At 43.5% G+C, this 11,389-nt stretch overlaps 1 protein-coding gene across 18 annotated transcripts in view; it reads right to left on the bottom strand.

Moving 5' to 3' along the window:
* Positions 1-1,323: 1,323 nt before the first annotated feature.
* Positions 1,324-11,389, bottom strand: part of mical3a (microtubule associated monooxygenase, calponin and LIM domain containing 3a) — a 101,428-nt gene continuing 91,362 nt past the window's right edge. For 13 of the 18 annotated variants that reach the window (XM_065956533.1, XM_065956536.1, XM_065956540.1 and 10 more), the window contains 4 exons: positions 7,689-7,754; positions 4,843-4,942; positions 3,725-3,798; positions 1,324-3,374 (listed from right to left, as the gene is read on the bottom strand). In XM_065956533.1, coding sequence (XP_065812605.1) covers positions 3,190-3,374; positions 3,725-3,798; positions 4,843-4,942; positions 7,689-7,754 — 425 coding nt within the window. In that variant the 3' untranslated portion in view covers positions 1,324-3,189. The remainder of the gene's footprint in view (positions 3,375-3,724; positions 3,799-4,842; positions 4,943-7,688; positions 7,755-11,389) is intronic. The other 5 variants (XM_065956538.1, XM_065956541.1, XM_065956543.1 and 2 more) reach the window with 1 other exon arrangement.

The following is an 11,389-nucleotide window of genomic DNA, read 5'->3' as shown; positions in this document are numbered from 1 at the left end:
GACTATACCTAACCGCTAGGCCAACTGCGCTCTGTGAGTAATCTTTTTAACAGGAATTGATATAATATAACAATTGTTTTATATCACTTATTATCGTAGAAATCCTGGAAAATTTCCAAGGGAGGAAGAGTCTACCCCATAAGTTGATTGGAAATGGAAATTGGAAATGTAGGAATCCACTTCTTGAGGGTTTATACTCTGGAGTAAAAGGTAGATTTTCCTTACCCCTGCTAGTCTGAGCTAGCATCCATTAATCTGCAGGTGAGTTCTTTGTAACAGATTCATACGTATGACCTCTAAAGAGTAAAGCAGACATCAACCGTACCTTTTAAATTGTCTGAGCTGGTTTTATGGAAGAGGAGAGAAAGGGAAGTGCTGGCTTGGACAAAATGATGATGTACCTGATGAAGGTTGGTTAGACCGAAACGTTGTCAAAATAAATATGTAAGCATAAAGCGAGACAGTGTGCGGGAGCCTTTCTCATTGTCTTTAACTTTTACTCTCCTACAACGCACCTGTCACACATTCAGGTGTGCAGAGATTTTCTTCCAACGTTTAAAAAAACCACGAGTGAAATAAGCCAAACGTGGAGTCTTCATCATCTTCAGTTTCAGATTTTTGTCCTTCTTCTTCATAACAGCTGCGATTCTACAGGCTGTTGAATCAATTGGCAACTGCTTGTGGCCGCAGACCAGTAGGGGGCCCCTGAGGGGTCCAAAATTGGCAAATTGTGCCATGACAGTAGGAAACCTCCCTAAGGGGGCCCCCTCTGACAGCACTCACTTCATTGCCCTGCTAAATGTATCAATGACAGTCACCGATGGAAAAGGGAGAGGAATTAACTGTCTATAGGATGGAAAAAACAAATGGGGGGCAAAAGGAAGCGGAGTAAGCGTTGGCTGGCAGACATACCGGGGATGGTAAATGGTAAATTGAGCTTATATAGTTCTTCTCTAGTCTTCTGACTACTCAAAACGCTTTTACACTGTATGTCACACCTACCCTTTCACACACTGATGGCAGTGATCGCTATGTAGTATCATCCATCAGAAGTAACTAATCGCATTCATACACCGCAACCGAAGCAGCGGGATGAACACTGGTTGGAGGGCCCCCTTCTGGTCTGGCGCCCCGTAGTGGTTGCCTGCCTTTCCTGTTGACAAGCAGCGTCTCTGCTCATAACAAGTAGCTCAAGCTCCGCTATGAGAAAAATAAGGTTTGAGAGCAGAGGTCTACAAGGTCGTTAGCTGTGTGCCAATGAGACAGACGATCAAAACGTATCCATGGCAACCGTCAAGAAGGAGATTTGAGTGGACAAACACGTAAAAGAACAACTGCATTGTTTTATTGCCGTTTTTTTTTTTCAGCATACATCCAACACCCCTATGCATCTCAGCTACATGAAGCATTTACATTACACGTCATGTGTCAACGGAACGCTTTAAAAATTAGGATTCATTTTTTCTTTACATATAATACAGTTTGCACACATGTTAATAAATATCAATACAATCATTTTCAAACTTATCTCACACCAACTAAAACAACAACCCTTTAAAATGATGTAACTTTGTGTTTTGAATTCACAGCTCATACCAAGTCATAGATATATATCCTCTAGTGTCCCTGTGCTGCTGCAGCACTATGACCACTTCTTACAGTTTGTTTGGACTGATCCTGTTTGATGCATGGTACTCATGAAGTATTCACTTCAGCGCCCCCCCTTTTCAAATCACCTTCTGTTTGTTTGTGGAGCTGCTGTATAAAAGTATTTTAAAAGAAAGAAAGGTAAAAATCTCAGGTTTCAGTTGGATAGACGGATGTGACATCCTCAAAAAACAATCAGCGCACAGAAATCAAATATTATGTAAGTACAGAGAATGAAAATGAAAAAGGCATCTTGTTGGGGGGTAATGTATTAACACTGCCATTTAATGATGAACATGTTGTGTAGTGTGTTTATTTGTGGTGTTCTCCTCTGATATTGCAGCATATCTACCAACAGAAACATTCCTGTGGCACCAGTAAGTCATATGAGCTACGCTGATCTCCCTTTAACAACCATGAGGTCAGCTTTGAGTATGATTACATCCCAATGTGAACACATGTGGAAGCAAACGGATCTGATATGAAGAGTTAACATCCCATATTGGATAAGGACAACTCTCTGTAAACGCAAACTGTCAGTGTGATATACAGTGAACGGCATGTCAAGGAGAGTCCCCTCATTATCCAGGCATGTGAAATGCTTAAGTGATCATATGCACTATAGTCTGTATTCTACATCCTAGTAACCAAAGACAAGGTTACGCTTTTCTATTCCAAGCCTTGCAGCCTTCATTCCTGACATGCAGTGGCTTGTGGGTGCATGGGAGATGTGCACAAGTGCAAGATAATGAGATTGTGGGCACTCTCCTGTGAATGCAAAACAAAACAAAAGAAAAAATCTGTTAAAAGCAAACAAAGATAATAAATACATTAAAAAAACATGGCCATGCTTTATGAATTCTTAGTGTTGACTCTCTAAACACTGTGCGGGGGGGCGGGCGGGGGGTAAGGAGCCTCGTCTTTGTGGTTCGTGTGTAACTGAGAGAAAGGCAGCTCCAGCAGAGGACGTCCTTCCTGCAGTCTGACTGAATCAGACAAAACTAGAGATTGAGACTGGAGACATCACCCCAGTGTTTAAACGCACCTCTGCACGGCAAGGGGAGGGGGAGAGAGAAGAGGACCCCTGCTGATTATGTGACTTGTTCTACACAACTATACACAAAAACACAATTTCTTTACAATTCCTTTACATCAGCAGGACTGAACTGCATTCTTCCCTTTAGACAATCGAGGATGAAACAAAGTCTTTAAACATTCGCCCAAAGCCCCCTCCTCGTTTGAGAGGTTCCACATCAAGGCTGGGACGATAAAGCTGTGAATGCACTCGCCTCTTCAACCACAGAGAGAGAGAGAGAGAGAGAGAGAACGAAAACTGCAAAGTGATTAACTAGGACTGCCTGTGGGCAGAGGATATGTAAACAGACTGCTTTAAGGTCAGATACAGTCGTAGTGTTTGTGTGTTTGGGGGCATTTTCACACATTCACTGCTGCAGGTGTTAAGCAGAGTCTTCTGATCAAAGACGACCACTCAGTCAGTTCTTTTCCCCCCAGGACTTGATAAACACGTGCGTCACTCCCCTCTTAGGCCCAGTTGAGGTTGAAGCCTTTAGAGAGCATCACACCCTCCAGGTCCTTGTCCTCCTCCTTCTCCCGGAGCCTCTGCTCCTCGAGGAGAGCCACCAGGGAGTCCCGCTGCTCCACCACCTCCAACATCTCATTGAGGATCTGCTTCTCCTGAGCGAGCTCCTTCTCCGTCTTTAGCTGGTCTGAGAGGGGAACAGGGAAAACAAGGAAGCGTTAAAGGAAGAATGTGCGACTTTTTGATCCAGCAGATGTCGCCCTTGAGCACCAGCATGAAACCAAAACAACTTGCGGTGCATTGTTGTGTTAGCATGCTAATGCTAGCGCTCTTTATCTTCACACTGCATGTAAATTTACACAAAATGACTGTGACCTAGAAACGCTTACATGACATTCAAATAAGCAGTGAGTACAGTATGTTATTCTTCTTTTCTCTAGTCCCTCAATTAAACAACCTTTATATGCGAGGGGATGAGCCGGCCGGCACAGTGCTTCAACTTTGACCCGTGTGAGTGCGCCCTTTGTCAACACTCACCTTCCACTGCCATCCGCTCCCTGAGTTCCTGCTGCAGGCGGCTCTGTCGGTCCTCCAGCTCCAGCTCTCTGGCACTTCAGGACAGAAAGAAAAAGCCGGAGGAGTTAAGTTTGCTCCACGGATGAGTAATTAGCTTGTAAGCATTTATAGTTTTTGGGAGGGCTGTATCTTCATTTAACTAAATGAGATGTATTTATATTCATTAACGGTTCCCGAAGAAGATGAATAGTTCATGTAATGTCTGTCAGCCCCAGATAATAAGAAAATAGTGGATCATTTAATGAACTATCCAAATTAAAAGTTGTTTCTTTCTACCATTTGCAAACGCCATCAAACATTTAATACCCCTAAGTAGTAATTATACACTCCATCAAAACCAACTATTTATTTAAATCATAGTGCTTTATAAATTATAATCACAGAAATAAAGACATGAAGTGCAGAATATCTTTATCATCTATCATCACTTAGAAGAGCCTGGAAGAGAAATGAAGAGATATTACGGCAGAGAATGTAGAATGTAGAACAGATTTATGACACTTTCAGTGAGGCCAGTTTGAGGTTCAGGGAATGATAGTGATATTTATGAGTCTGTTTTTATTCCTTAAATGTTAAAAAAGATATAAAGGCAGCACATCTCAAATTCAAAGGAGGACAAACATGAACATTTCACTTTGTTAAGAACACCTGGTGGTGCAACCTGGACACATCATCAGGGGTCAGGGGTCATCGGGTGTTTTCGAGTCTTTTCATAAGACATCCTCACCCTGGCGACCCAGCCGGGGGTGATCAGGCCCTGACTTGTGTCCAGGTAGCATACATAGCCATGTGTCACCCCTCTTCCATCAGAGCCATCGAGAAGCCTTCTCAGCTGCTTCCAGGATGTTCTCGATGTCTCTCTCTTTCTTTCGTAGCCCAGGACCTGGGGAAGAGACTGGCCTGCAAAGCCCCTACATCCCTCTTCCACAGGCTCACTATTTCATTTGGCTCACATCACAATAAACAGACGCTTACACGTTTCGGCACAAGGCCTTTCTTCAGAGCGTTTGAATAAGCTCTTTTGTCTGTATTAGAGTAGTGAGACAGCTAAGTATCTTTGGGAATAACGATGTACTCACAATATCATGAGTTCTGACTCGTAGCGGACCAGGGCGTTTTTCTCCTGCACCAGCTTGAACCACTCTTGCATCAGCTTGGGATCATCCTTCTTGCCCATGCCTGGAAGGAGAGGGCGAAGCACAAAGAGAGAGTGAGACAGGAGACGACACTGATGTCACACAGACAACGACTCAAGGACCGACGCAGGCGATGCGATGAAAGCCAAGCCAGGATGTCCTCGCTGAAGAGGGGGGGGTGTGAGGTGGAGGTGGAGGGGCTTGACTACAAACGTGGTCAGTCACGCCATACTGAAAGATGGCGTCCAGAAGAGGGCGTGGAGCTACAGGTTTTCAACTTTGACATGTTCGCACACACAGACATAAACACACGCAGCCCACACACGCACGCACGCACGCACGCGCATGGACAACACCTGTTGTTGCAAAGTTGAGAGTTTGTGTTACCCAGTTTGGACATTGTGTCAGACGTAGCTGCAACTACGTCTGTCTATCTGTTTTTTTTGTTTTTTTTCAGAGACGGTGGGTGGTAAGGGAAAAAAAAACAAAAAAAAACACCAATCAGACGCCAAGAGATTACAGAGTAGTAAACCCCAGAGCCCATTGAAATTCTTTATCCTCCCCTGCCCACATATTGACCCACCACCAGAAATTAAATCCTCCTCAGATCACATTCATGCTGAGCCGTGTCAGTGTAAATGGGGATTGGCTAATTATTTGGCTGCCTTTTCATATTCAATTACAAGGTCAAATGTTCATGAGATGATTGTCAATGAGACCAACAGCAGAGCTTAAGCTCCTGCATTAAGTCTGCGTCAGAGAAAAGCATGTTTGGTGCTGCAGGACTCATGCAGAGTAGGTCTTTTAAAAAAATCAGCTCAACTGGCACGATGGAGCAGCTGCATACTTTCTCCTGCAGCCCTCTGCACTCAGATAAGACCAGCCTGGCATGCTCAGAGAGGTCTGCTGCTGGAGGGATGCATCCTTTTTTCATTTATCTGACTGAAGCAGGTGGAGCGCCAAGCGGTTTCAATGAAACGCCGGAAGGCAAACCTCGATGCAGCGTGACATACTTAGCTGGGGAAGAGGAGGCTCTTCCAAAACAAAAAGGAAAAACATTGTGCACACATAAACTGCGTAGTTGTGGTCTCCGGGGCCGGTTTTGGCTAATTAACAAGAAAAGAGAGGCAAAGCTGGAGAAGAGCTGCTCACACTGAAGAGGAACACAACATGTGGAGACAAAGGAGCAATTATAAAAGCAAGCCTGAGTTTCCAAACCTACCCCACTGTTTTTTTTTGTTTCTTTAACTCTTACACCCTGATCCACCGTAACCACCCCTCAGCCCAAGGCTCCAAACACAAAGGAGAGAGAGGCGACCGGTACAAAGCCGAAACAGCAATAAAAAAGAAACCAGAAACAAGACGGCGCACTGAGAAAAAGCATGTTTCTTCACACAGATCAGGAGCACGGGCAACATTTCCACTGACAGGTGTTACACGCTGGAACAAACCAGATGAGCTATTCATTTTCTAAGACTTGTTTTTTTTGTGGAAGACTCGGATATTAATAACAAATCGTCACACCATGCAACTTTCTCATTCCTTAAACCGCAAACTATAGCCGCGAGCCACGGCTCAGCGCTCACTTGCTATTATCATTTCATGATTACATGACACACGTTACATTCAGTTGAGGCAAAAATTTAGAAGACAAAAAAAAAAAAAAACTGCCAAAGTGAATACTGCGACAGACTCTGCAGCCTCATGACTCAATTTAACAAAAAGGAGAGCATGCTGTTAAAGACACAGCAGCACAGCAGTTTCCCCCCTAAATCAAAGCACCTCCCTAATAGATTAAAAAGAGCTTTTCTCCAACCCAATGTTTTTGTGTTTTAATGAGAATAATGTTACTGCAAAACGACACTGAAACAATGACATCATACATCACTGAGTGTGTTGATATCTTAAATGAAGGTTTTGTTGGAGGAGGGTGTGCATACCACAGATCATTTAAGACGGATAGATTTCTCTTAACTTGTTTTATAGCTTCTAGTTTGTTGTTTCTCTTTTAATCGCTCATTTATCTTCTTCTGGTCTCAACCTACGCTGCCGGGGTTTCTGTGTTGCCCGAGTTATTATGTTGGGAGAACTTCAAATACTGTTCTGGGTCTGATGTTGGTCGGGTTTTTGTTTGGGTTCTTTTCCTGTTGTTGTTGTTGTTGTTGTTGTTGTTGTTGTTGTTGTTGTTGGGGGAGTTTGCCTTTCAGTTATCGATGGACACATTGCTCTCCTACAGACCTGTCTGATGACATGGAGGTGCGAAGGCTTTTTCCTACTTCGGGTGAAGTTAAAATAAAGAAATGTTCAAGTCTTGAACGTGGCAGTAGCCAAGGACCTTGAATAGAAAGTTTTAAAGATTATATCTGTCATGCTCCACATTTGGTTTGTGGAAGATAAGCGCATCAATGAAATAACTGTGTACTGTTATGGTGAATATTTTAGAAAAATGACAAACTGGACAAAACCTTTACCAGGTTACGTCTGATAAGTGAAAGCAGTTGTTATGAAATGTATTTTTTTGAGCAATTTTCCAAATTTTTGATTACTTTCCTCATGAGTAACGCCTCAATTCTTCATTTCCTGTCAGGAACAATTATGGGGAAATCCACTGAGCCTGATCACGCAACAAACAGTGAGAACACAGTGGGAGGACCGTTAGGGTGGATAACAGGAAGGGACCAAACGGGGTGGGGGGTTGGGGGGGGTGGGGTTATCCCTGCACTGTAGATCCTTACGGCTGCCATGGTAACCTGCCACAACCGTCAGCGTAGGCGGCGAGGTTACGTTACCTTCAGGGGAACAGCAGGGGCAGAAGGAGAGGGGTCTTCGTCGAGGCATCCCCACATAGGGCTCAACTTCCACAACACAAGGGGGAAAGAGCGTGAGGAGGAGGAGGAGGGGGGCGGAGGGCGGGTGAGAGAGGAAGAATGATGGAGGTGATGCCGGAGGAAGAGCAGAGATGTTTCGTTAAGAGGCAGAAGGTGGGCACACAGAGTTTGCGTGGAGGGGGGGGGAGGGGGGGGAGGGGGGGGGAGGAGAAAGAAACCAGATGATGAGGGAGAAACAACATTGAAGAGAAAATCAAAGGAGGGCAGGAGCGCTGCGAAAAAAGGGAGAAGACAAATCACCTGGAGAGAGGAGGTGGGAGAGATCAGCTGTGTGGTGTGAGGGATGAACAAAGGGATAAAAATAGAAAACAGATCCAAGCGGAGACAGAAAACTCAGAGAACATGGAGAGGGAAAATAATCCTCCTGTCGTTCTTCAGATAATCTTTAGTTAGGCAATTCGGATATGTAACGGGAAAAGTCGACACATAGGGCCACTGTTTACCAGAGTACACAAAATAATTTAATCCCATTAGAAGATCCCATTTACTGATCACCAGGAGATCCGTCTCCCTCACAGACACAGATAATTGCTCCCACTTTAAAGCTGTTTCAGCCTCTTCTCGCCAACATCACAACATAAGACCTTCTATTTCCTCGTGTGATGACATTTGAAGTGTAGCTGCTATTGAAGTGCAAATGAGGACTTTTAATGATATGCACCCACTTAGCTGATTGTTCTCACCAGAGTAAGATCATAGACGGAGGATGTTCCCTTAATAATCTTAAAAGTAAAGACTCAGTAGGTTTACATGCAGTGAGAAAACGTCCATTTATTTTGTTATTCCGACTTAAACAGGACTTTTAAAAATATATGCAAACCAGTTTGTTCCTCCAGGTCGGACTAACTTACATAAATAATCAGGTTGGAGATTGATTAACGCCTCAATCACCCTAACTCGATGAGGCATTCTGCACATGCTCCAAAGTTACCGCACAGGTGTTATGCGGAGAAACGCATGCCTGCCGAAAACTGCACGCACCCCGCAGTACAGTTTTAAAACGATGTATACTGTCGCTCCGATTTCTGGGGGGAAATCAATGATGACAGCACCTGAAGTTTAGAATTGATTTAAGTGTTCTTAATGCCCTATAGAGTGAATAGAAAACATATTTTCATAAACCTGCGTAAATATGCACTGCTGCTAACGGTGTTTAATGTGTCTGAAGAGGAACTTTAAGGGTTGATGCAAAATACAGCAGATAGAATATGTGTCTGCCATATTTTCCATTGCACCGCGAGTAGCATGCGATTATCAGCAGGCATGCATTTTCTCTGCACAACACCGGGTGCTGGAGGGATAGTGTGCATCCCGTTTGTACCAGAAGTAAAGTGTAGATAATGATTAAAATGTTCAGAGCTGTAGAGCTGTCTATGTTTTCACAGTTCTCTTGCCAACATGTGGAGCTGGACATCCATTACTTACATAAATAAAAAATATTTCTCTCTCGGTGTTTGTATACTGGGTAAATGCCAGGAGGCCAATTGATCGAGCAAAGACCGTCTTGGACTTGATGGTGCATGTAAACGTACTGAGTGAGGACATGTAGAGAACTAATGGAGACATCTTTGTGATAAGAGCTCGTACAGGATAAGGGCTTGTACCATTAAAGGACTCAAACTGGGGGGCTGCTGGGAAAAGGAGTTTGTAAGAGTGAAATACCAGATACCTGCTTCAGGGGACTATCACAGAGCAGAGACTGTTCTGCTGGGAACACTGAAGGTTTTGAACATCTAGCAGCCCGGGGGTCCGGGAGGCAGACACACTCTGTACTTTTATGAATAGACTCTGAACTTTCCTTTTTGATAAATCTTAAAGTAAGGGCTGGTGCAGGTATCCACATCTTTTCCTGCGAGCTCTTGAGCTCTCTTAGGTTCCTCAGGATCGTTGGTGGACAGCCTGCCTGAACAACTCCCAACCCCCCCCCCCCCCGTTTCCTATCCTCCTATCCCTCTTCCTGCATCCTATCCCATCTCCCCCTATCCCATTTTCCAGACCGGCGCAGTTTCGGTAGTTGGCTGTTTCATCATGAGCCTGGATTTGCCCAAAGTTTTTTCTTGCCACTGTAACTTCTGCTAAGAAATGTTGCTTAAGTGCTCATAATAGATTAACGTTGGGTCTTTGTTATATAGCAATGAGGAAGGACTTTTTACCTACTCTTTTGTAAAGTGTCCCGAGATAACATGCAATATAAATAAAGATGGATTGATTAATTGATGATCAAAGTCGTCATAAAGCTTTTATATGATTACGGCCTTGATACAAATATAGGAATGACATTTACTGTGAGCACTTTAAACCCAGTAAATCCACATTTATTGTAATCATTGACGTAAATAAACTCTCTTTGTTGTGTCTTTATAACGAGGTCACTCCTCCTCAAAGGATCCTGTGATCTTGAGAAAATAAAGGTTTTTCACATGACATGATTAATTCAGACAGAACTGCTTGTTTTCTTCAGATCATGGGGAAAACGCTGGACAGCTGAAAAAGATGTTTCTCATTTGATCGCACTAGCTTCAGGGCTTCATCGTTCCTAACCAAACAGTGACTGAAGCACCATCTGATTGGTCGATCAGTAACGTGTGTTTGTCAATCAGACATTTCCTGAGGAACATTAGTGTACAAGTTAGGAGAGAGGCAGGGTGGGTCGAAGCCTCTGTGTGAGAGGTGAAAGCTGTGTGTGTGTGTGTGTGTGTGTGCGTGTGTGTGTGTGTGTGTGTGTGTGTGTGTGTGTGTGTGTGTGTGTGTGTGGAGAAGAGAGCTGTATGAAGCATGTTGAGCAGATTAAATTCATACGTGAACAACGTGTGTTTTGTGTTTTAGTCACTGTGCAGCTCTTTGCTGTTGATGCCCTCCTTTAGGTGCCACATTCATGTTTGTACAGTACACACACTGTCCTGGTGAAGCAACTATTGATGTCTAAATTGATTTTTTTTAAGATTTATTTTTGGGCTTTTTGTGCCCTTAATGGAGAGACAGGACAGTGGATAGAGTTGGAAATCAGGGAGAGAGAGAAAGAGAGAGAAATGACATGCGGGAAAAGAGCCACAGGTCGGACTCGAACCCAGGGCCATAAATGGGGCGCGCACACTAACCATCAGCGCTACCAGTGCCCCGGATGTCAAAATGTTTGATACCTTAATACTTACCAATACCACAAGTTTTAAATCGATACAACTCCATTATTTCATCCTCAATAGTATCGAAAAAAGAATGAATCTTTAATAAAACCTGTAGATCTTCAGTCATATTGTTAACAACGCTGCCGCCAGCCAATGAGAGAGAGAGAGATAGAGAGAGAGAGAGAGAGAGAGAGAGAGAGAGAGCGAGACAGAGACAGACAGAGAGCTCTGTCTAAACTATACAAACACAGTGTGCAGGAGTTTGCCTGCAGTTGTTGTAAATCAAAAAAAAAACTCTCCCCATATTAGTTGCATAAGATTCCTGTTTTTGTTGCTGTGGCATCAATATTTGATTTTTACTTGTATTTTATTGAAGTATAAAGTGTCTTAACAACCTTCTAAGAAACGTTGCATGTTTTAGCCTGATATGAAGATAAAATTACAAAACTCTCATCAGACCATAAAACGAGAAATCGA

Source organism: Labrus bergylta, chromosome 7 (genome assembly GCF_963930695.1).
Source record: "Labrus bergylta chromosome 7, fLabBer1.1, whole genome shotgun sequence".
In the NCBI taxonomy this organism is placed as follows: domain Eukaryota; kingdom Metazoa; phylum Chordata; class Actinopteri; order Labriformes; family Labridae; genus Labrus; species Labrus bergylta.
The sequence above is the reverse complement of the archived record's forward strand: the minus strand, read 5'-3'. Positions and strand labels throughout refer to the sequence as shown.